General features: G+C 40.1%; 1 protein-coding gene across 1 annotated transcript in view; it reads right to left on the bottom strand.

The window, feature by feature from the left end:
• Positions 1-14,662: 14,662 nt before the first annotated feature.
• Hsdl2 (hydroxysteroid dehydrogenase like 2) overlaps positions 14,663-26,866 on the bottom strand; it is a 38,572-nt gene continuing 26,368 nt past the window's right edge. Inside the window, exons 9-11 of the mRNA XM_041657870.1 lie at positions 24,800-25,027; positions 22,924-23,052; positions 14,663-15,714 (exon numbers count right to left, since the gene is read on the bottom strand). Coding sequence (XP_041513804.1) covers positions 15,602-15,714; positions 22,924-23,052; positions 24,800-25,027 — 470 coding nt within the window. The 3' untranslated portion in view covers positions 14,663-15,601. The remainder of the gene's footprint in view (positions 15,715-22,923; positions 23,053-24,799; positions 25,028-26,866) is intronic.

Genomic DNA, 26,866 nt, shown 5'->3' with positions numbered 1-26,866 from the left:
GTCTACTTCAAGAGGATGATGAGTATCAAAGTGGCTCCTTATGAAGTTTGCTAGCCATTTGGGCAAATAACTGCTCTTTCTTGGCCTGCTTGATGATATGCTCTATGAACTAGACATGAAGTACCACAGCAAAATGACTGCTAAACTTACCTAAAGATGAAAGAGTTCTTCAGGGTTCCTGTTTCATGAAAGAGTCTGTCAGACATTCTACAGGATAAGAGAAGAAAGTGACTGACAAGCTGTCAATAGAGGCAAAACAGTCTTTCAAATTTCCTGCCTCATGAAAAGTCTGCCGGATACTATGGACCTATAGGCTAGTGATGGATGCCCCAATGTTACAGAAGAACTTTGGGTGACTTTCCAGGCAGCAATATGTCTCTGTCAATTCTAGAGTTTTGGAATTTGTTTACAACGCACTTATTGCTAACTTAAGTAGCATTATATCTGTCTAGGGTCTTTGAAGAGTTGAAGAAAGGTAATTACAGTTTTCCTTAGTTAGGATACAGGATGAATTAGATATAAAACTTTAGATTCACAAAGATAGAATAGATGATAGAGTATTTTCCTTAATTTCTCAAATGTAAATGGACTAAATATTGTAACTATAATTCTTGCTTGATATCTGATTTGTTATTGTAATTTTACTATGTTAAAGTTAAAACCTTCCTTTTTATTTAGACAGAAAGAAGAAATGATGTGGGATTCCTCTTTGTATGCTATGAATATGTTTTATTACTGTTGGTTCATAAAGAAGCTGCTTCAGCCTATAGCATGGAAGAATATAGACAGGCTTGAAAAAAGAGAGAGAGATCAGGCAGAATCAAGAAGATGCCATGTAGCTGCCAAAGGAAACAGACAGCAGGACTTTACCTGGTAAGCCACAGCCTTAATAGGAATAATAGAAAGGGTTAATTTAAGATGTAAGAGTTAGTTAATAAGAAGCCTGAGCTAATAGGCTGAGCAGTGTTTTAATTAACGTGGTTTCTGTGTAATTATTTCAAGTCTGGGCAGCCAGGAAACAAACGAGCAGTCTCCGCCTACGGGGTATTACCTGATATGCTCTTCAGTCAGAATGCCCTAATCTTATAAAATAACAAAAATACAAAACATGTAAAACATACCTGAGCAAAATTATGTCTTTAATGACTATAATCATATGCAATTTGCATACAAACCCTGCTCTTTTGATGTCTATAAAGATTACAATAATTAAATGAAGAGGTTAGGCAAATACAATAAAATTTGTGAAATATAGCAATAAACTTACTGGCACATATGAAAAGAGAGTAACTTAGCTCAGGGAAAATAAATCCTTAGTTCTAATTATCTCAGAGTAAACAGAGACATCAATTATGAAAGTTCTGTCTCTGCCTTAAGAGGTTTACTTCTGCCTCTTTATGAGTTTTTAACCAGAGGAGCCCAAGATGTCCCACAAACAATAAGCTATTTCTACTGCTCATGATTGATCTCCAGAATTAGAGGCAGAAACATGCTGATACAGTACTTTATACTTTATTTCCAGAATGTACTGAAATCAAACACGTGGGAAGTTAAGCTTACACAGTGCTAAAGTGTGCTGAGCAGGTGGGTGGTGGAGAAAAACAATAGTATTTGGTTTTCTAGTCTCAGCTTCTTGGCCCCAAGCAGTGTAAGATATGGGTTCCATCTCAAGGATCTTAAATGAATCAGAAAATTGTTGATTACTCACAACATCTGTGCCACTGTAGCCCCGGCATATTTTCCTGGTAGCTCACCAATGTATGTAGAAGGAATTGTGTCTGGATTAATCCTTAGTTTTCTCCCAAGAGTATTTACAATAACTTTCAGTTCCATGAACAGTAGTCAGTAGTAATGAAGGCTTTAGTTGGATAGCAGCTTAACAGCTACACGTTGGAGTAGGTAAGTGTTCTCTTAAACTATAAGGGCATCACCCAAAGCCAATGAAGAGCAATCAATAGCCTGAGATGTTTGGCGTTTTCCTTGGTGTATTTTTGGTCAATGACTCAACTAATTGTAGCACATTTCTGAAATCAGAGGTTTCATTTATTGATGTAAGCTATCTAGTTAGGGAAATGTCTCCAGTATTATTTGATAACTCCATTTAGATATCTGTAGTATCTGAAAGTGCTAGGTTTCCATAGGGCCCCTCAAATGGCCCTTAGTGTCACTTGTCCCTCTCCATATTCCCTCCCTTCCCCCCTCCTACTTCCCTCCCAATCTAGTCCTCACTCCTGTCTTCCTACTATATCTTTATAATAATATATTCTATTCCTCCTTCCTTAGAAGATATCTTCCCCTTTAATGCCTTACTAGGTAGCTAACCTTTGATATTTATATGTATTGTGGTATGCAGGTTGAAGGCTTAAGATCTAATATCCACATAGAAGAGGAATCGTACAATGTTTGTCTTACCAATGATGACTTTTTTCTATCTAAATCCACTCACCTGCAAAACTTCATAATTTCATTTTTTAACATTTTAATAATGTTCCATTGCACAATTTAATCTAGGATGATTAAATTTCTGGAAGAGAGAAGTCATGAACATGGATGACCAAGTAGCAGAAAAATGTAATAGGATGTAGAGTCCTATAGCTATATACCCAGGAATTATATAGTTATATCTTGAGGTCTATTTGTTCCTAGCTTCACTAGATACCAACACACAGATTTTTTTATTGATTTTTATTGAGCTCTACATTTTTCTCTGCTCCCCTCACTGCCTCTCCCCTCCCCCCTTCAACCCTTTCCCAAGGTCCCAATTTACTCAGGAGAGTTTGTCTTTTTCTACTTGCCATGTACTCACTCATAAGTGGTTTTCAAACATAAAGCAAAGAAAACCAGCCTACAAATCACAACCACAAAGAACTTACACACAGATTTTTATAGCTGTTGTAAAAGCTCTCACTCCTACCAGCAAGGGATGATTTTCCCTTTTCCCCAGATCCTTGCCACCAAGAGCTATCTATCATTTATCTTATTGTTCTTTGCCATTCTGATTAGTGTATGCCAAATTCTCAAAGTAAATTTTAATCTGATTTATTTCATGACAAATGATGTTGAAAATTTAAGTACTTCTCAGCCATTTATGTCTTGTCTTTTGAGTACTCTCTGCTTAAATCCATACCCCGTTTTTATTGAGTTGTGATTTTGATGTCCAATTTTTAGTTCTTTATATCTTTAAGATACTCACCATTTATTTAAGTGTAATTTTTAAAGATCGTTTCCCATTCTGTAGGCTGCTACTTTGTCTGATTGATGGTGTCTTTTGCCATACAGAAACTTTTCAATTACTCTATCAATATCTTTTTCAGAATTTCTTTTCATGTGATAATGCATTCAAGCCTATTCCCCAGCAAAATGCCTTCCATCAGATTATGGGTATCTGGCCTGTTGTTAATGTACTTGGTCTTTGTTAAGGTTTTTGCAGTATGATAAATATTGATATTTATGTATTCTTCTGCCTTTGGACATCTAGTTTTATCTTCATTATTTGTTGAAGATATTATAATTTCTCTAGTGGGTATTTTGGTTTCTTTGTGAAAATTCAGGTGTGTGTAGATAAGTGGAATTAATCTGAGTCTTGAATATCATTCCATTGATCAACACGTATGCTTTTATTCCAGTACCTTGCTGCTTATTTTGCTATAGCTCTATCATACATGTTGAGATCAGGGATGATAATAACTCCAGAAACACATTTATTGTTCAGGATGTTTTTTTCTAATCTGGGTTATTTTTTCAACATGAAGCTAAATTTTTTTCATTCTTGTGAAGAATTATTTTGGACTTTTGTGGGGAATGGATTGAATTTTTAGATTGCTGTTGGTAGGATGGCTATTTTCATTGTATCAATCCTACAGATTCATGAACATGGGGGATCTTTCCATGTTCTGATATCTTCTTCAATTTTTTCTTCAAGGTTTTAAAGCTTTTATCGTACAAGTTTTATCATACACCACTTTTGCTTGCTTGGTTAAAGTTACTCCCAGATATTTTACTTTTTTGAGGTAATTGTGATTTCTTTCATGTGTATAAATAAAGGCTACTCACTTTAGGGTACTAATTTTGTATCCTTCCTTTTCTCTGAAAGTATTTTTCAACTGCAGAAGTTTCTTTGTGGAGTTTTTAGTGTTCTTACATATAAAATAATATTATTGGCAAATAAACACACTTTGGCTTTTTCTTTTCCTATTTGTATGACCTTGATCTCCTTCGGCTGTCCTGTTGTTCTAGGTAAGTCATCAATTGTCATCAGTTACTTTATTGAACAGGTATGGAGAGAATGAACAGTTTTTTCTTGTTCTGATTTGATGGAAGTGCTTTCAGTTTCTCTCAGTTTATGTTGATACTGGCTGTGGGCTTGCTGTATATTATCTTTATTATGACATAATATTTATCTTCCCTATATCCCTCGTCTTTCATGACTTTTCATAATGAAGGGATGCTGGATTTTTTTCAAAGGCTTTTTCTGTGTCTGAAGAGATCATCATGTGGTTTTTGTCTTTTAGTCTCTTGTGTAGTAGTATACACTTATTCTTCCTGAGAGTATGACACAAGTAATAATCCTGAACTAAAATCTGAAGTGACAGTAAGTGTGAGGACCTAGGGATCTTTTAATGCAAGGTTAGCTTTGGGTCATTGTAACAGGAAGACCGCTTGTTTGTTCCAGTTGCCCAGAACCAAAATAATCACACAGAAATTGTATTAATTAAACCACTGCTTGGCCCATTAGCTCTAACTTCTTATTGTATAACTCTTACATCTTAATTTAACCCATCTCCATTAATCTGTGCAGCACCACGAGATCGTGGCCTACCATGAAAGTTTCAGCACGTCTATCCCTTGTGGCAACCACTCCATGGTGTTTCTCTGACTCCATCCTTCTTTCTCCCAGAATTTAGTTCCATCTTCCCCTGCCTACCTAAGCTCTGCCCTATCGACAGGTCAAAGCAATTTCTTTATTCATTAACCAAGAAAAGCAACACACAAACAGAATGACCTTCCACACCAGGTCATTGTTCTCCTTACCTATAAGTAAGGTAAAACCAGGGCATGAACATTTTTTCCATCTATCTGAGCAGCTATGAACCAAAAGCTTTGGGCATGTAGTAATTCTATGTCCTTGGATATCTGGGAATGTCTAAAATAGGAATGCTTTGCCTGGGCCCTAGGCACTGAGCAAATGCCTATCAATAAAGGTAATTACAGGGAGGAAAGTAAGAAAGGAACAAACACCTGGTAGTGGAAAATTGCTTCTACACATAGCTAGAGGATGTATTCAGTAAACCCCAAAAGCATAGGGAAGATAGTAATCCGTAAATTATTAAATAGTGCTGAACTGTGGGAGATAAATCCCAAGTTTGTAACAGATGGGAGTAAACTACAGAGAGAAATTTACAGCAAGAAACATCTACTTTATACACAAGGCAATAATTACAAAATGTCTTGCATCCTGGTTTAAAACCAAAAAAAAAAAAATACCCTTGACTCTGATGGGTTGACCTTGTAGAATGTGTCTGGTTTAATTACTTAATGATCCTATGGTTCATAGCTCTTCTGTGATGTTCTGGGTATCATTGGTATGTGTTGCACTGTCTTTCTCTTCAGCTTTGATTTTATTAGTTTTGATCTTCTCTCTTTATTTGGATAGTTCGGTTAAGGGTCTGTCAGTCTTATCTCTTTGAAGAAACTATCCCATTTTGTTTAATCTTTAGATTGTTTATTTATGTTTTATTAATTTCTACCTTGATACTTTTACCTTTTTTCCACCTACTGACTTTAGTTTTGTTTTTTTTTTCTTCTTTTTTAAGACCTGAAGCTCCATCATTAAGTTTTTTATTTGATATTCCTACAGTTTTAATAATGGGTTTTATAACCATGTATAACCACTTTTATTTTAATGTATAGGTTCTGGTATGTTGAGTTTTCATTTTGATTTGTCTGTAGAGATTTTAAAATTGACTCTGGAATGTATTTTTCAGCCTCTATGACTTGTGTATTTTCTAGTCTCCTGTTGATTTCTATTTATACCACTGTAATCAAAGAGAGCACAAATACTGTTCCGATTTGCTGATGTTTGTTAAGACATTTCTGTGTCCTAAATTGTGTTCCGTTTTTAGAGAGAATTCTCAGGGGCTGCTGAGAAGGTTGTACAGACTGCATGTCTAGGTTAGAATGCCATATAGGTGTCCACTAAGTCATTTAAGTCTGACAAGTTTTGTTGAACGTTTTGTCTGTGTGGCCCCTCTGTTGAATGTGGGGTACTGATGCCACCTACTATTGTGTTGTAGTCAGTCTGCCTTTATATCCAACAGTATTTATCTTATGAAATTGGCTCTGCTTCTTGGTAAATGATAAACAGTATTTGTCTTATGAAACTGGCTTTGCTTCTTGATAAATGTTATCACCTTGACTCTCTTCTTACCTGTTTCAGGTGCATCTCAGGTGTCAGTATTGTCTTTACGTGACTGAAATGTGTTACTCTGCCCTTCTGGCTTGTACAGTTTCTTGTGTGAAGTTTCTATGATTCTGACTAGCTTCTGTGTATGTGGCTTGATCTTTTGTAGTGAGAATTATCTGTGATTCTGATTACCTTGTGTGTATGTGACTTGATCTATTCTTAGACACCTTCCAGTGTCCACTGTTTGCTCTCTCTGCTTAAAACTTACTTACATTTGGTATAGGAACTTCTTCTCTGGTCTTAATTGGTAAGCTACATGGCTCCTGCATCTGATGGCTATTTCTTTCCTATATTTGGGGAATTTTCTACTATAATTTTTAGTAAGTGTATTCTCTGTGTTTTTATTAGCCATGATTTAAAAGTTTTGGCTTTAAAGTGGTCTCACATGCCCTATTCATGTGTGTTTTATGGTTTTATGGATGTTTGATGACTTCCACCTCACCTTTAAGTACTGATATTCTGGTATTCCACCTGATTTGTCTATTGACAGGACTTTTCAAATTTTTTATTTGACTTTTAAGCTTTTCATTCCACAATTTCTCTCTATGTGTTGCTTTTATTGGTTAATGAATAAAGAAGCTGGCTTGGCCTATAGCAAGGTAGAAGGAAGGCAGAGTCAGAGAGATGTCATGTAGCCCCGCTGGAGACAGACACGGAACTTTAGCTGGTAAGGCACAGCCACGTGGCCATACACAGATTAATAGAAATGGGTTAAATTAATATGTAAGAGTTAGCCAATAAGAAGCTAGAGCTAATGGGCCAAGCAGTGACTTAATTGATACAGTTTCTGTGTGATCATCATTTCAGGTCTAAGTGGCCGGGAACCAACAAGCAGCCTCTCTCCCTCCAACACCGTTTGCTTTTTTTTTTTCAATATTTTCATCTTTTTGCTGAAGTCTTATATTGGCTTCATCATTTTAACCAAGTTTTAGTATCTTCTGATTTTCTTCAGAACTTTGTGTTCTCTTTGACTTTGTTTAAAATAGTTATTTATTTAAATATTCAAAATTGTATTTATGTGCATGTGTGTTTTGTCCCTGTGCACATTCGTGTATCACATGCATGATTAATGCCTATGGAATCCAGAAAGCGATGTAGGAGACCCTAGAACTGCAGTTACAGAGAGTTGTGAGCCCCTATGTAGGTGCTGTATATTGGACCAGGGTTCTTGGGAAGAATAGCCACTGCTGTTTACCATGAGCCATCTCTCTAACATATTTATTTTTATTAAAAACCTTTTAATGTAGAATCTGAGGGATGAAGTAATAAGAGTTGCTTTCGGCTGCTTTTAGAGGAATGGCTACAGAACAATCGATTTTTTTTTCTTTTCTTCATGAAAATACAAATTGCTGATCAGAAAAAAAATTCATCAGAAATAAAGTATTTAAAATACTTTTGGATCAACAATTTATTACCAAATTTTTTGCATAATAAAGTATCCAAATACTTAGGCAAGGAAAAGTGAAAATATATTAGAATATAATCAGTTAAAAGGCATTAAAATAAAATGTTATAACCATGTCTTTTTGGATGTCTAGGTGGTAGCATGTGTCCTAGGGTTATAGCTAAGTCATTTCTTGGTTCTCTTAAGTTTCAGGAGTTCGTAAACTTTTCTTTTTCTTAAACTACATATTCAAAATATTTATTTAAGGATTTATAAATATCACACTTGGAGTTTCACAGAAACTTCAGAAACTAAATGTGTGAATCTTACACATTAGAATTTGAGACAAAATATATTTATTTGATGAACTAAGACAAATAGGTAACAACTGAAATTATGAGTAGTGGAAGGGAAGCTGTGGTGTGACAGCTTATCAACGCCAGCCCTGGAGGCTGAGATAGAAGACCAGCCTGAACCACACTGAGACCCTGCTCTTAAAAATGGGATACAGAACAAAGAACAAAGCCACATTGTGAAATTAGGTTAAATTAGTAAACACCAATGAAAAGATAAAAATTAAGTCTACAAAAATCACTCAAATTTATTTTTTAATTTTCTTGATTTTGAGTATATGAATAATATTTGAGCCTGTGAATGATGTTTTACATTATCAATTCTTGTCCCTAACAATTACAACTAGTGTCTGCTATAGAATAAAGCTCTTGTACATTGTTAAGATTTTTGCTAGTTTAATAAAATACTGATTGGCCAGTAGCCAGGCAGGAATTCTGGATGGAGCAACCAGAATAAGAGAATTCTGGGAAGAGAAAAGGCAGAGTCAGTCACCAGCCAGATGCAGAGAAAGCAAGATAAGAATGCTAGACATGAACAAGTATTATAGATTAATTTATGTTGTAAGAGCTAGTTAATAATAAGCCTGAGCTGATAGGCCAAACCGTTTATAAAATTCTTTGGGACTGGGTGGGACAGAAACTTCCATCTACAAATGTCTCTGTTGCAAGTCTAGTATATTGTGAATTTGATCAATACTGGAAAGGGGAAGCATGTGATATTCCATACTGTAAAGCCAATTGGGGCAGTCCATATCATGGCTTCTGTGACCTAACAGTAGAAAAACTCTGTGTCTGCCATGATAGTTGGCAAGGTAAGCATGCAGTGTGTGGAATGGAATTTGGAAAAATCTACCTCATTTGTTTTAGTTTGTGCACCTAACTCTTATTTTTTTTCTTTTTTTGGGGGGGTACATTTAGATTAACAGTTAGCTTCTTAGTAACCAGTATTTCCACAAATAGATGTTGTGAGTCTTTCTCTGTCTTGCCAGCCATTTGCCAAATAATGACATAGAAATTATTATGATTTATGAAAATTTGACCTTATGTTAGGCTTGTCCCGGTAGCTCTTATAACTTAAATTAACCCACTTTTTTTTTTTTTTTTGGTTTTTCGAGACAGGGTTTCTCTGTGGTTTTGGAGCCTGTCCTGAAACTAGCTCTTGTAGACCAGGCTGGTCTCGAACTCACAGAGATCCGCCTGCCTCTGCCTCCCGAGTGCTGGGATTAAAGGCGTGCGCCACCACCGCCCGGCCTTAACCCACATTTTTATTAATCTACATTCTACCATGTGGCCTTTACCTCATTTCCACTCTGTGTGTCTGACTCATTCCCCATCATCAGTCTCCATAGTCTCTCTTCCTCCCTTTCCAGAGTCCTCTATAGACCTGCCTAGAATTCCTGTACAGCTACTGGTCACTTAGCTCTTTATTAACCAATCAGAAGGTACCTTGGCAAAAACACATCTTCGCGGTGAACAAAAAGATTATTCCACAACAAACAGAGATGGTAAAGATCCGTCTGCAAGCTCTTTTAGGGATTAAATGAATTTATGCATTGAACTTAAAATTGTAGGCATAGGATCATTATGATCTTCTGCTATCTTCTGTTGACTTTTCAGAGATTAGATACCTTCACTGGATTTAATGTGTGGTGTATTTAAATTTACTTTATAATGGGTAATATATTGTAAAAAGAAATGCTGTCTCACAGGTTTAGGATCATTTTTAACCTATTTCTTAGGAAAGACTGCCCTCTTGTGGCTATTTTAAAAAGAACATACACTATTTCAGTAATAAAAGTTTCTTCAGCCGCCTATTACAAAAGTTAGATTCGCAGTAAAGAATTCTAAAATCTTCTGTCTGTCCTTAAAGATTAGCTTTCAACCAAACTGAAGAGTTTTGGGTTTCTTAAGCATCTGAGTATATAATCGTGTGTTTCTCATTGTGGAGCCAAACTAAGGGAGCGGTAATCATCTGATCAAGTTTTGCTGAATACATTCGCAGAGAAGCTATTATTTTTTTTTAATTTCCTGAGCTTAAGAGCTTCCCTGAAATACGAAACGTTTCGCTACGCTTTCAAATACCATACTTAAGGAATTTCTTCCTACAGTGGAAAGTTTTATCTTTGAGAAATTGTTACACAATGGATGTTTTGTTTACTCAGGCCAGTGTAGGGGACTGAAGAGATGGAGACCCAAATTCAGATCCCCAGTCTTCACATCGAAGCTAAGTTTGGTGGTGCAATTCTGCGGGCTTCTGGAGGAGGCATTTGGATCCTCGGAGCTCAGTGGTCAGGCAGTCTAGCTGGATTGGCATGTTTTAGGTTCACTGAGGGACACTTCCTCAAATCATAAGATGGAGACCGATAAAGACATTTGATCTTGACTGAGGGCTTCCGCACTCATGCACACATGTAACACATACACAGAAGCATAAAAAGTCAATAAATAGTTTTCATATATTAGACATAGATAGAAATTATGATTGTGAGAATAAAAGCTCTTTCTTCTCTAGCAACTACATGGCTTCTCATCTGACTCTACCTACTTTCTCCCAGCATCCAGTTTAGTTTTCCTGCCTAGCTCTATTCTGCCCTATCACAGGCCAAAGCAGCTTCTTTATTCATTAACCAATAAAAGCAACACATATACAAAAGGGCCTCCCACACCAGTGTGCTACCCCCTTTCCATGATGGTGGATGGGGCTCCTGCAGTGTCCCCTGGGGGTTGCCTGCCTCAGCTTCTGTCCAAACCTGACCACACTTTGGCTCCATGTTGTGATGTGTAGCCGAGGCCTATTTTAGCTCCACCAGGGATACTTTGGTCATTCAGATACCACAGGTTATAAATATCATTTAAAGGGGTCAGTATTTAAAGTTAATTGACCATATTAGGTTAATTCTGTGTGGAGGCCCAAAAATGTGAGCCTATTTCCACCTTGTCTGAAGGTCAGAGAGTTCCAGCTTGCTCACCGTTGAAAACAACTAGGTCTACACACCGTGACCTAAGGTATGGCTACTTGGTGTTTTTGGACATTAAGATGCCCCATACAGGTAGATCCTGTCCATCCTGACTAAAGGTCAGAGATTTGGAACTTACTTTTGTTCCTTTGAAGTTATTGTCTGTTTCTACCTTAAAGGTCCCACCTTGATTTAAATTGGAGAGTTCTACTCTCTCAAGGTTATTGTCAACAGGTGTGGCTAATATCTAGACCTTGTATTTCAGGTATAGAGAAGTAGATCTGTATCTGCCTCAAACAAAAGTCTAAGGACCCAACTAAGTTCCTACTCCCTTAGGGAGATAACACTGGATTCTACCCAGGGAATGGTTTGCCTACAGAATATTTTTGTCTAGGGTGAGCGTTCCTTGTCTTGTTCTGGCAACAGAATATTTAACTAGGAATGAATGGTCAGCTCATTCCTTGTATCACGTGGATGCAGGTTTGTTTGTTTGTTTACCTTACTCCTACCTTTTAGGGTCAGGGTATTTAAGCAAATGGAAAATAAATGGGAGTGATTTTCCATATTCACTGAAACTTCCTCCCAGTACTATCGTTTGTTTCTATTATTTTCACTCACATCTTCGTTCTCTTTACTTATTTTTCTAATCCCCATGCCCCGACCCTCATCAATGGTATCCTTGTCAAAGCTGTCTCCAACAATTCTGATTGGAAAATACTGTCCTATTGAAAAGTTTGGCCTGTTTCTTGAGAAAATGGTGTGTGTTTGTTGTATTGAAAAGTTCTGTCTGTGTTTTCTGGTGTGATCACAAGTTTTATTGCAAGCAGAGAGCTGGAACAAACGGTTCGGACAGATTTGCTGGCAGCAGCCGATGACCACCCACTGCCGCTGTGGCTGCACTTAGGGTCAGGGCTCAAAATTTCTTTCTGAGCTCAGGTCATTGTATTTGGGTTAGCAGGAGTCCAGATAGCTTTTTGATACAGATAACAATAAAACGGTTGTATGCTGTTTTCTTTTATGTTGTTTATTGTTTGACCAACAACAAAGACCAGCCAAAATCTTTACCTTGCGTCTGTACCTGCTGATAATTCCTGCTGGTTTGTCAGCACCTGTCTCAGGACCCACGGGATCACCTCCACGTGCTTCCTCTCTGACACACCTCTAGTCTCCTAAGTCGCATCCATTCCAGGGAGAGTTTGAGAAGAAGAAAGCAGTCATCGGGGAGAAAAACTTCTTCAGTGTACTCTGAGATCTGCCGTGACAAGATGGCAAAGCACTGGCCTCCACTCTCAAGTCCCCCTCCCATGCCAGGCCTGCACAGGCACACTGTCCACCAGGCACAGGGCCTCTTCTGCAGGCCCCTCCCACAGATGTTGTGCCGCTTCCTCACCTGCTGAGAAGAAGCTTGGCATTTTCTTGTGAGCAAAAGGGATTCCTCACCTCTCCCGTTGGAGTCTTCCCAGTTCTGCCTTTCACGGGTGTGTCTGGTCCACATCATCGTCTTTGTCTAGCTGAGCTGTGAAGAATGGGGTGGCTGAAAGGAGGAGAAGGGGCCAGCACCCAAGGAAGGGACCAGGGAAGTACGCAGTGAACTGATGGGAAAGCTGATTGCTACTCACAAGCCACTAGGACTTGTTAAGACTCACTCTGGAGAGAGCTGCAGCAAAGGACTCTCCGCTCCCCAGGAAAACAGCTCCTCAAGCATTTCACCTCCCTCTGGCCCTCTCCAGCCACACTCCTGCTCCTCCGACAACTATCATCTTCTGTCTTCACAGGAAAGAGTGGTCCACCAACACAGGACCTTGGCACAGATCTGACTAGCCTGCGGGATGCAAGCAGACTTCCAACCCCTTTGGATAGCCACAGTTGCTGTCTACGACCTTTGTTGGAAGAAAAACTCAGTAGGCATTAAGCCAGAGTAAAAGCTACCGACTACAAAGCCTTTGGCAGCAGGGAGCTAAAGAGACATAGGAAAAGGAAAGTCACACAAGGTTCAAGGCCCAAAAACCTAAAATCCATCCATCTAAGAAAATATCCCCTGCAGGGACACATGTACCCAGCCAGTGACTCAAGAACTAGCAGGTGCTCTATGTATGCCCTTGTCTGCAGGAGAAATAATTTGGACACAGCGTCTTTGCTAGAGTGCTATCCCAAAAGTGTCAAGGACCTCAGAGGACACCCAACCCATTCCCTGGGAAGCCACCATCTTCATGACATCCTTATTGTGGGCCAGTCCCACCCACCTCCAAACCAGAACCACCTGGAGCTAGACTTGTAAGGGTCTGAGCAAATGTGAAGGTAAAGAAGTTTGCCACATCTGAGCTCAGGCTATAACTCAGTGGTAGAGCACTTGCCGAAGGTGCGTGAGGCCCTGGGTTTGAACCTCAGCACCACAAGAAAAGAAAAAGATTGTCACTACACTGACTCTATCTGCGTTCACAGATTTCTCCTTTTTAACACCAAATTTGGTCAAAGCACCTTCAGACTCAGGAAGTCAGCTATACTACCAACCATTTTCTCCAAAAGACTTAAACTTCCCCCACCCAAATCAACAAAAGCTCAGTCTTCTATGACTTAGAGACAGACACTTAAAAAATGAAGAGCTTCTATGAAATTACAACCACCAAAGATGTTTTCTAGAGCCAAGCCCCTGGCAGGGCACACAGACAGCCCACCCTGCAGGTTTAGCTCGCCTTTGTATGCTTTGGGGAGGTGATAAACATTTTGATTGGGGCTGTAAGACAGCAAGGTACACAAAGGCTCTTGTCTCCAGTCTTGATGGCCGGAGTTCAACTCCGGGGTCCCACATGGTGGAAGGAAGAACTGATTTCTGACACCACAAAGCAAAGAAGGGATGGAGGGAGAAGGGGAGGGAATGTTTTGTTTTGTTTGGAGACAGGGTTTCTCTGTGTAACAGCCTTGGCTGTAGACCATGCTGGCCTTGAACTCACAGAAACTCACCTGCCTCTGACTCCTGAGTGATGGGATTAGAGGTGTTATGTCACTACTGCCCGGCTTCTTTTAAGGTTCTAATTCATTGTGGTGATGGTTGCTTAACTCTGGGTGGGGACAGAACAGTGTATTATATGACAGTATATTATATATATACTGAATGGACTATATAGTGATTTACATATTAGATAAAATGGGTTTTGTTTTATACTGTTTATATATAGAGATAAATCTGTAAGTAAATCCTTCGTGTGTGTGTGTGTGTGTGTATTAGTCTTTGGGGTTTTGAGACAGGGTTTCTCTGTGTTATAGTCCCAGTTGTCCTGGAACTAGCGCTAGTTCTTGTAGACCAGGTTGGCCTCAAACTCACAGAGATCCACTCTGCCTCCGGAGTGCTGGAATTAAAGCTATGTGTCACCCCGCCCGCCTATACTGTTGTATTTTTGAGACTGGTCTACTGTGTTATACAGGCTAGGGTATCTATTCTTAACATTATTATTACCACTATATTGGCCTAACAGTATAATATGACAAGAAAAAAAGGCACAGAGAATGAAAAAGAGATAAATTCATCTTTATTTGAAGGTAACATGATTTAAAGAATCTGTTTTTAAAAAGCTGCTAAGGTAGTGAGCAGAGAGAACTACTACCTGGCATAAGGCATACTCGCAAAATTAATTCTATAAATTAGCACTTGAAAACTGGATTTAGCTTGGCATGGTGGCTCCTGTGTGTCATCATAGCACTAAGGAAGCTGAGGCAGGAGACCTGCCTCAGTTCAAAGCCAGCTGGGTAACCTTATCTGGAAAAAAGAGGGGAAAGCTAAAATTTTAAAGATATCTAGAATAGTATCAATAGTATAAAATGCTTGTTATAAGTTAAACAAAATTTTGCCTGCAAGTATTATACACTGACAAAGTCCTTAAGAAGGCAGGGGCAGTGGATAAGAGAGAGATTCAGTTCTTCACCCAGCTCTTTGTGAAGATAAGGTAACTTCATTTTACATGAGAAGTTTTGTAAATAGCTAATTCTAGTGCTCGATACATAATATTACTTTTCATGCAAGAAAGCATGAATGAGCCGGGCGGTGGTGGCGCACGCCTTTAATCCCAGCACTCGGGAGGCAGAGGCAGGCGGATCTCTGGGAGTTCGAGGCCAGCCTGGTCTACAGAGCTAGTTCCAGGACAGGCTCAATGCTACAGAGAAACCCTGTCTCGAAAAAAAAAAAAAAAAGCATGAATGAAATAAAGGCTTACAGGAAAAAACTGAAAAAAGAAAAAAAACACAATATATTAGGAGGCCACTTAGTGAGACTTATACACGATTGATTATGATTAGTTAGTTGTTTTAATTACAATTTCAAGTCTTATAGATACAGAAATTCTAATTTTTCCAGAACAAACATATGTGTCCTTATAAGACAGTGGAGGAGACAACAGATTTTTAACTGTTGAGCTTTTTACTTCTACGAGTCATTTTTGCTTCTTGTCCCTCATAGTCTGGCATTCATCTGGGTCATTAGCTTCTCCAGTTTGATTGCTAGGGCCATGTTCCCTTTAATCTTCAGTTTTCCTGACATGAATGCCATGGTCGGCTTCAGCTTCCCTAAAATGTGAAATGAGACAGAGAACGCAGCATTAGTGCCCTGAGTGTCGTATCACTTCAAGAACGATGCTAATAAAAAGTCTCCTTCTAAAAAAAAAAAAAAAAAAAAGAAGAACATGCATTCAAAGAGGGACCCCAGAGCACAGAAATTCCTGTTACAGCACTGCATACTACTACCCTGGGAATCTCAGCTCCTGACTTGGATGTTAACAATATCCTGTCATGTAAAAGATAACGTAAGAAACAGTCTGCAGAAAGTAATGGCAACAAGCTACATTCATACATATGCTGGTTACATACATTCATACGTATGCTGGTTACATACATTCATACGTATGCTGGTTACATACATTCATACGTATGCTGGTTACATACATTCATACGTATGCTGGTTACATACATTCATACGTATGCTGGTTACATACATTCATACGTATGCTGGTTACATACATTCATACACATGCTGGTTACATACATTCATACACATGCTGGTTACAGCACCTTACAGAAATGCAGCCCCCAGATGAGTTCTGGTAGTAAATACTATGTTATTTAATTCTGATAGGTAAATACTATGTTATTTAATTCTGGTAGTAAATACTATGTTATTTAATGTTCCAATCTGTTACAGCTCATTAAACTCTTTATATCAAGTTTAAATTCAAAAAATCAAATGGTGCAAAAAATCTAAGAAATGATTACTAAGCTGGGCATAGCAACACACATCTTAACACCAGCACTTGGGAACTGAGTCAGGAGGGTCCTAAGTTCAAAGCCAGCCTGAGCTAAACACTGTGTCAAAATGAAAAACAACTAAGACCGGTAAGTATATAGTGTAGGAACTGCGCAGATGGCTCAGAGGGTAAAGTACTTGCTGCGCAAGCATGAAGACCTTAGTGTAAATCCTCAGAACCTCTGTAAAGTTTGGCAAAGTAGTGCACATCTATAATCCTAGTGTTCCTACCTTGAGATGGGAGACAGAAATAGAATCTACAGATGCTTGCGGACAGCTAGCATGGCATATACATCACTGAACAGAGACAGCCTGCCTAACGGTGGAAGACGGGAATGACACCCAAGGTTGTTCTCTAATCTCCATGCATTCACAGTGGTACCCAAACACGTGAACTCAAATGAACATGCAAACACTCGTACATTAAAATGTTTAGTACAGTGTATGTAGGGCTGTAGAAACGGCTCAGTGTGACGAACCTAAACAGTGCTCTGAGAAGAGCTGAGCTTGTTTCCCAGAACAATGCCCATCACTCCAGTTCCAAAGGATCTGATGCTTCTGGTCTCTGGGGCTGGGTATATCCATATCCAGACACACACACTATTTAAGAAATGATTTTTTTAAGTATAATATTACAGGATATTTGTACCCTGTGTGAAGATGAGTTGCTGTGATTGGTGAAATAAAAAGCAGAATGGCCAATAGCTAGGCCGGAGAATATAGATGGAACTTCCAGGCAGAGAGAGAACTCTGGGAAGGCGGGATTCACCAGGAGACACGGACAGGAAACAGGAGGTGCGGGATGGAAGAAAGATAACACCCCGAGGCAGAATGCAGATTAATATAAATGGGTTAATATAAGTTATGAGCTAGTTGAGAACAAGCCTACGCTAAGGCTGAGCTTTCATAATTAATAACAAGTCTCTGTGTCATTATTTGTGAGCTGGCGGCCCAAAGAAAAATCCAACGACAATATACTCTATGAATACAAAAAGATACTGGTATTTTTTCTGCCAGAGAAATGTAAGCATAAATGTAGGCTGAGTGGTGGTGGCACACACCTTTAATCCCAAGCACTTGGCAATCAGAGGCAGGTGGGTCTCTGTGAGTTCAAAGCCTGCCTGGTCTACAGAGCTAGTTCCAGGACAGCCAGGGCTACATACACAGAGAAACCCTGTCTCAACTCCTCCCCACAAAGGCTGTAGCTACTAACAAATAAGATTAGCTCTGTAGAAAAGGACCTTTGCTCTCCTTTCTCCTATTAACTCACTGACAGCTCAATCTGGAGCACAGGATTAATAACAGAACTAAGGTCAAGGAAGAATCTGGCTTGCTCAAAGGCACACAGCTGGTATACAGCTGTGCTCCCATTCTCAGCCAGGCATGCCCGACTAGCACTTACGACCTCCTCACGTTCTGACAGTTTAGACACTGCTCATATCTGCAGAAGGCACAGCACGGGTCTGGAACATTAGTGGCCTAGCGCACCTCTCACCTGTGACAGACACATGCAGGTTCAAAACAAAGCAAAAAATGCACAAAGAGGATTGATGATACTAGGAAATGCAGGTGCAGAAAAACCCTGAAATAATCCATGATGGTGGAGATTACTAGCGATAATATTAGTATTGACGCTGGAGAGATGGGTCAGCCTGGTTCAATACCCACAGCCCACATGAAGGTTAATGGAGAGAGCAGATCTATAAAGTTGTCCTCTGGCCTCCACAGAAGTGCCATGGTACACACACCCATTCACCCCATACACACAGCTCACACAAAGGTTAAAAAGTTAACTCAAAATGGACCACAGACCTAAATATAAAAACTAAAAATTTAAAGTCTTAAAAGAAAAAAAAGGGGGGGGGGTATTGTGAATGAAATGAGGATGTCCCTGGAGGCTCACGTATTTGAACACCTGGTTCCCAGCTTGTGTTCTCTGTCTCTTATGTACAGTAGAGATGTGATCGCTCAGCACTGCGCACCTGCTGCCATCCTCCCCACCACCATGGATGCTCCCTCTGGAGCAGTAGGTGAAATCAACTCTGTGTATGGGAGGTGTGGTCACGGCATCTCACCACAACGACAGAACATAACCGATACAAAGGGCAAATCGTTAGAACCTTACTTAGATATGACACTAGAAGCATAAGCAACAAGAAAAATATAAATTTATACTTCTACCAAAACTTTTTAAAATTGCTTCAAAACGTATCATCAAGAAAGTGAAGGGGCTAGAGAGATGGCTCAGAGGTTAAGAGCGCTGACCGTTCTTCCAGAGGTCCTGAGTTCAATTCCCAGCAACCATATGGTGGCTCACAACCATCTCTAATAAGATCTGGTGCCCTCTTCTGGCCTGCAGCAGGGAAAACTGTATACATAATTAATAAATAAATCTTTTTTAAAAAAATTTTCTTTAAAAAAAAAAAAAAAGAAAGTGAAGGAGGGGTAGGGGAGATGACTCAGGTAGTTAAGAGCACTGGCTGCTCTTTCAGAGGTCCTGAGTTCAATTCCCAGCAACCATATGGCAGCTCACAACCATCTGTAATGAGATCTGATGCCCTCTCTGGCATTCAGGCAGACATGCAGACTCAAATACAAAAATAAATACATCTTTTAAAAAAAGAAGAAGAAGAAAATGAGTAAAAAAAAAAAAAGAAGAAAAAGAAAAAAGAAAGTATTTGCATGTGATATACCTGGAAATATAAAAATAATTCTTAAAACTCATGGACAAAAGACAATTTAAAAATGAGAAGTTAGGGAGCTGAAGAGATGTCTCGGTGGCTAACAGCACTTGCTGCTTTTCTAGAAAACCTGAGTTTGGTTCCTAGCATCCACATGAAGGGGCTCACAAATGTCTATAACTCCACTGCAGTTGAAGGAGATTTGGTGCCCTCTTCTGGTCTCCCTCGGTACCAGGGATGCAAGTGGTGCTCAAACGTAGCTAAACACCTGGATACATAATTTTACAGCCTTTTTTAGATAAATAATTTTATTGTACTGCATTGGTGTATTGCCTGCGTGCATGTCTGTGTGAGGGTGTCAGATCCCCTGGAACTGGAATTTATAGGTAATCGTGAGCTACCATGTGGGTGCTGGGAATTGAACCCAGGTCCTCTGAAAGAGCACCTGTGCTCTTAACCACTGAGTCACCTCTCCAGCCCATAAAAACTATTATTTTTTTAATTTACTTATTTTTATTTTATGTATATGGGGTTTTGCCTGCATATTTGTCCTTGCAACATGTACATATAGTGTCTGCAGAGGTACTATAGACTATATACAGAAGAGGGGGTCAAATCCACTGTGACTGGAGGTACAGAAAATTGTTAACCACAATGTGGTTGCTGGGAACCACATACAGATCATCTAGGAGAGCAGCCAGTCCTTTTAACCACTGAGCCATCTCTCCAGCCCCAGTGAAAAATACTTTATCTTAAGCTACATGTATTTCTTAACCTACAGCAATTACATGATAATAAATATTAAGTACGGTTAACTTGTTTCAGTTTAGATGTTGACAATGCCTTTTTGTTTCACTTTGTTTATTGAGACAGGATCTGAATGGGCCTCAGACTCATAACATAGGGCCTTGAACTCACAATCTTCCTGCCTTAGCCTCCCAAAGTGCTAGGATTATAATCATATACTACCAAGACCAACACAATACACTTTTAATTTAAATTGTCCTTAATTTTAAAAAAATCTATGATTCATATTTACCAAACATTTAGGCTGGGGTACAGTGGTGCACTCAGTAGGCAGATGCTAGAGGATCTCAGTGAATTCAATGTCTGTCTAGTTTACAGAGCAAGTTCTGGGACAGTCAGAAGAGACCCTGTCCCAAATACACAAAAACAAAGCTGGGCTGTGATGGTGGTGCACACCTTTAATCCCAGCACTCTGGAGGCAGAGGCAGACGGATCTCTGTAAGTTTGAGGCCAACCTGGTCTATAGAGTAGGTTCTAGAACAGTCGAGATTACCCAAAGAAATCCTGTCTCAAAAAAAAAACAAAAACAAAACAGAAACAAAACCAAAACAAACCAAACATTTACTGAGCATTGCCACATAATCTCCAGTAAATCAAAAATAATAGTTTTAGATACAGCAAACTACTATAAATGACTGGAAGCAAAAATTCATGAAGATGTTATACATGTACAATTTGAAAAGATCAAATAAAATAATCATATAATTTTGCTTTATAAACATATGTGTGTATGTGTGTGTGTGTGTGTGCGTGTGTATATATGTGTATGTATATAGGATGTTAACCCAAATTAACTGATCATCTTTCAATGGTGTAGTAAAAAACAATTGTGTTTTCTTCTTTCTGGTGTTTTTTTCTAATTTTTGTTCAATGAACACTTAATACTACTATAAAAGTTAAACAGAGTAGGGAGATGGTTTGGCGGGTAGAGTGCTTGCTGCACAGCTGGAGGACCTGAGTTTGAATCCCAACACCTGTGTAAAAGTTGAGCATGTCTACACACACGTCTGTAACTCCAGAGCTGTGAGGACCCGAGATAGGACTGCTGGGGTTTGCTAGCAGGCAGCCAGCCCAACTCCAGGTTTCAGGAGAGACCCTGTCAAAAGGGAATATGGAAGAGCATGATAGAGCAGGGTCCCAGATGTCCTCATTTGCCTTCTTCATGCATGTATATGTTTGGGCATTTGTACCTGAACACACATACACATAATAGTTAAACTTTGGTGATTGGGTTCATATATGATGTAGCCCCCACTAGTATCCCTTAATTACAACTGGAAAACAGAACTTTGGAGGGCTCAAAATGTACAGATACTGTTCAGTAGGCTCCCAAGGTCCCAATGAGGAGCGGAAGGAGGGAGAAGATGAGCAAAGAAGTCAGGACCACGAGGGGTGCACCCACCCACTAAGACAGTGGGGCTGATCTATTGGGAGCTCACCAAGGCCAGCTGGACTGTAACTGAGAGAGCATGGGATGGAGCCGGACTCTCTGAACATGGCGAACAATGGGGGCTGATGGGAGGCCAGGGACAATGGCACGGGGTTTTGATCCTACTTCATGTTCTGGCTTTGTGGGAGCCTAGCCAGTTTGGATGTTCACCTTACTAGACATGGACGGAGGGGGGCGGACCTTGGACTTTCCACAGGGCAGGGAACCCTGACTGCTCTTTGGACTGGAGAGGGAGGGGGAGAGGAGTGGGGGGGGGGGAATGGGAGGCTGGGAGGAGGCTGAAACTTTTTTTTCCTTTTCTCAATAAAAAAAAAAAAAAACCTGAGACTGTTGGTGTAAGTGACTACTGAAGCATGTGCCCAGGGGTGGGGAGACTCCAAGGGATAAAATACACCTACTGGTTACTGCGATCCACTCTGAACGGGTGAATTATGCCATACGTGTACTCTACCTTAATAAAGATGTTATTTGGTCAAAAAAAATAAAAAAACAAGAATTAAAAAGAATGAACATATGAGTTTAACACTTTATAGTTCATTACATGAAAGATTTTACATTTGAATATTATAAAATCTTAATTGAGAGTACTGTTCCTAATTTTTTAGAACTTGTGTTTACTTGCCAGTTTGAGTAGTGTTCTTAGAGAAGAAAACAGAACAAATCACTCTTAAAATTATTTTAGCACTTGATGTGGGATGTCCTTCTGTGTATGTGTTTCTGTTATTGGTTGATGAATAAAGATGTTTCAGTCAATGTCTTAGCAGAGTAAAGCCGGGTGGGAAATCTGAACAGAGATAGAGTAGACGGAGTCACAGAGATGCTAGGTAGCTGCCGAAGGAAAATGAGGCCAGAACCTTACCAGTAAGCCACAGCCTCGTGGCAATACACAGATTAATGGAAATGGATTAATTTAAGACATAAAAGCTAGCTAGGAAAATGCCTTAGCCATTGGCCAAATAGTGTAATTAGTACAGTTTCTGTGTGGTTATTCGGGTCTGGGCGGCCGGAGATGAAAGCACAGTCTCTGTCTACAGGCACTGTTAGAGCTAACTGAGTACAACATAAAATCATGCAAAGGACTCCCTGGAACAGAAATTCCACGAAAGCACACGAAAAAGCTGGCTCCTGGTTCCTTTATGGCATCTGGTGAGGCTGAAGCAGGACTTGACTTTAATAAGTGAGCTATTTGTGAGTTCTGAACCTCCAGTGACTACGCTTTGAAAGTACAGTACCTTAGTTCCGGTAGAATAAAGCCTACTTAGCAATCTTTTTAATTATCTCTTTGTTCCCAACATTACATTATTAGCTTCTCAGTGATGAAAAAGGAAAGATCTCCCATCAATCTTCCATTTGTCAGATGGGGTAGAAGCGGCAGACGAGGTAACCTAAGAACAGCCTTCCCAAGACTATGTACTTTCAGCATAGGTAGCACCCACTGCTGGGAACAGTTCTGAACCTTCATTATCTAGGAAAAGAGAAAGTAGAATATCCAAAATTCTCTATTTAAAACAAGTAAACTAAGAGAGTTGAAAACTTACCTGAAAACATCTTGACAAAGTCATCGGTGGTCATGCTCATCACCACATCCGCCCGGTCGGAGGGCTCGCCATGTCCAACTTTCCCACCCTTACTCTTCAGGTCAAGAAACCATGTGCCACCATCCTCACCTGCACAGATAAATGCGGATATAAGCGCAATCATCCCTCGGCGTTAACAACCTGCTAACACACTGGCCCTGGCTAAAATCCTCAGGCTACCATCCAACTTAGCACTTACTATGGCTCAAGTGCCGTACTACGTTCTGGAAAACATTCAGTAACAAAGAGAAAAGCCAGGCTCTTCTCCAGAGAGGAAACAGGTGGTTTAGGCATGTGAATAGAGAAGTGCCAAAGCCGGAGCAGTGGGATTCACACAGAAGTTACGACAGTGCTTAAGAAGGGCGGGAGTGAAGGAAATGGCTCAGTGTTTACTGGGTATAGCATTCAGTTTGAAGAAAACAGAGGCTGTGGAGGTGTTTCTAGAAGAAGTGGTCAACAGCCTCAGAAACTGCAGAGGTGCTACAGGGAGGGGCAACAAACACCCGCTGGTGGCACAACCATCATCTAGGACTGTGGTGGAAACAAATTCTGTAGAGCAGAGAAAAAAACGAAGGGACCATGTTCAATAGAGTACACTGCAGGCAAAAGCAAGTATGGCTCTGAACGGGCGCACGGTTTGGGATTACCGTTACATTCTGTTGTAATAAGAGACGAGAGCTGCGAACATTAAAATAACTGCCGGAAGGGACGCTGCAGGGTGTACACACTGAAGAAGAGTCGGCAGAACGACTCCTGAGGAGGCCGGAGGAGATGGGACCTAGACCCCTGCACTGCTAGAGGTACCCATCTGTCAGAAATGGAGACACTCAGATGCCCCCTACCTACTGGATCAAACTCTCCATCTGAGGAAGAGTCCAGTACAGTTAATCAAGCTTGGGATCTGATGGAGAGATAAGGGGTCCCACTGGGGAGAAAAGGAGGGCCCGTGGCTGACTTATATCTGAAGGCAGGGAACTGACAACAGAGAAGTCTAAAGTGCTGCTTAGACCTATCTGAAGAGGGAGAATAGATGATCCCTGTAAGTCCAGCTGATGTCGCTACTTTAATTTTGTCTAAAAAGACTGGGCAGCCTTGAAGCAACTGTGGGGCAACCAGATAGTTTGATGCATCCAAAACTAAGCCTTTGATAGACAAGTCATTAAATAAGCACAAAAGGTTCAGCAGGTTTGGGATGTCAGGGAGAAAAAAAGAATCAAGAATAGTCTATGAGTTCAGAAACAAAAGGAAGTAAAAAGAAGGGCAGATTAAGATGTGACAGAGAATAGCATAAAGAGTGACAAAGTATGCGTATAGCGGAACCAAAATACTTCTTAAAACTACCATCAACCCGTATTACTTTTATTATATGGGAAAACATTAAGAGTTGTTGATTTGGTTTTTGAGACAGGGTTTCTTGTATAACAATCCTGGCTGTCCTGAAACTCACGACGTAGACCAGGCTGGCCTCAAACTCAGAGATCCGCCTGCCTCTGCCTCCCAAGTGCTAGGATTAAAGGCGTGTGCTACCACAGTCTGGCTCGTGTAAGGCTTTCATACTGTACTCAAACTGACCTAATTTAAAGATAAAAGTGTGGTCAGCTGCCCACAACTGAAAAATTACTGTATTACATTAACACTGGAAGTATATGCTATGAAAATGTGTTCTACATGTTTCCATATAAACAAGTCTAACTCAAAAAATACAAATCGATAATTATTTGCTGTTTTTGAGCATATATATTCAATAGTTCTAGATATAGCTAACAATCCAGGTACCAAAGGCTGGTTTTCTTCCCACTGTTTCATAAAAGCCCCAATCGTCAGACACAGTTTTCACCTGAGAGTTCAAACTGATAGACTGCTTGGGTGGCTTTAACGACCTCATCACTGAGAGAGTCCTTAACAATTCTAAATGTTTCTTCCACAGCTCCAAAATGTGGTCTAGGTGGTTGCTGTTGCTGCGGCTGCGGCTGCGGTGGTGACCGCGGCTGCGGTGGTGGCTGTGGCTGCGGTGGTGGCTGCGGCTCTGACTGCAGCTTCTCTTCTTTTACTTCCGGTACAGGATCTGTAAAATATAATTTACATAAACAGCCTTAAGGCCTTGGTAGTGTAAGGTCAAACACAAAATTAAAGCAAGACAGACTTACTAGCAAATAGCCCTATTTGACCAAATGATTTTAAATCCATTAAGGCATCTAAAGGCATAAACCTAACTGATGGGAAAAGTAGCCAACCACGTCAGATATGGCTATAAATGCTAAGACAGTATCTTTCTAAAGTAAAAGACTGGCTTTTAAAACAGGTTACAAACAACCAAACCAAAGTCACTACTAAACAAAGTAACTCTAATTTAAGGGATATTAATCACCCTTTTGGCTGGTCCATCTGAGCTATAAAATGAAATAAGAAAAAAAGATGCCATGGTAAGAAAGATGGAGATCTGCAAGACTTAGCTTCAATTAGTAGACAAGTAAATATTACTTTGTAAGTAAAATGTATTCACTTAATCCTTCTTCCACATACTGAACCTAAGTTCCGTCCCTAAATCCTATAGGTGACAGGAGAGAACCACTTCCCAAGATGTCTCCCACTTCCATGTGTGCCATGAAAACTGGGCACTAATGTGTGCATGTTTGCATGCACACGCACGCACACCCAAAAACACACACCCACAAATAATTTTAATGTACCAAAACAGGCCTGCAGATGTATTATTAGAACACTTGTTTAGCATGTGTAAGGCCTTGGCTTTAATCTCCAGAACAGGATACACACAGACACACACACACACACACACACACACACACACACTACCTAGATCCATACACAATCTGCTGTATGAATCTAGGAAGAAACTCTACGGTACACAGAATCAGCCTAATAAACACAGGCCTGCTTGTGCTTTGGCTCAAGAGAAATCTCAAAGCAGGAACAGTCAATCTATTTAAACAAAGGAGAAAGGCACTCACATATTTGAGCCTCTGGATTAGAGTCGGAGCTTACCCTTCTGTTTGACAGATGCTGCTTTTTGAGAATGATTCAATATTATTCTTCCTTCTCATCTTTTAACTCCGAGTTCAAAGCTTAAAACTCCCAAAGGAGAAGAGCAGAGAGTAGAGGAGGGTGAGTTCTGTGGGGTGGGTCAAGTCTATTGGAAGAGCTGGGGGTGAGATTCTGTGGGAAAAGGAGCCCTGGGTGGGAGAAGGAATCCTGCAGTGGTTCTTATCATGGAAAGTACATGCCCGCAGCTAGGCTGATAAAAAATGGGAAAGGCAGGGTCTAGAGAGATGGTTCAGCAATTAAGAGCACTGGCTGTTCTTCCAGAGAACCTGGGTTGAATTCTCAGCACCCACATGTTGGTTTACAACCAGCTGGAACTTCAGTTCCAAGGGATCAGATGTCCTCTTATGGTCTCAGCAGGCACTGGGTCCACATGTGATATCTATGGATGCAGATAGGTAACCCTCATCCACACAAACAGGAAAAGCGAGAAGAGGATTTTCCCTAGCAGAGGCGAAGGTGGGCCTGTGCTGGCCTTGTACCATGGTCCTAGCTGGAGCCTGCAGAGAAAGGGATTCATTAGGACAGAGAGTGGAGCAAAAGCCAGGACTATGTCCCTGCCATCTCACTGCACTAGCTCACTAGCTCCAGGGCAGCTCCTACAAGACAACACATTAACAAGAGTGAAACAATAACTTGATGCTGTGGAAACAGTATCCCACTGCAGTAGGAGTAAATTATGCTGAAAAAAAACTCCAAAGTCTATTTATACTATCAGTTCATTACAAAACTCAGCAGTTCCTTCACATGAAAGCTATGCTTACGATGTGTTGGTCTCAAGTGTGACAAGCACATCACCATGGAGGATGGTGGCACCACAACAGGCACAGGGTACAGACAGCCA

Source organism: Microtus oregoni, unplaced genomic scaffold (assembly GCF_018167655.1).
Source record: "Microtus oregoni isolate MIOR12 unplaced genomic scaffold, Mior012 000008F_ref0000371, whole genome shotgun sequence".
NCBI classification, from domain to species: Eukaryota; Metazoa; Chordata; class Mammalia; order Rodentia; family Cricetidae; genus Microtus; species Microtus oregoni.
Note: the sequence above shows the minus strand (reverse complement) of the source record. Positions and strands in the feature narration are given on the sequence as shown.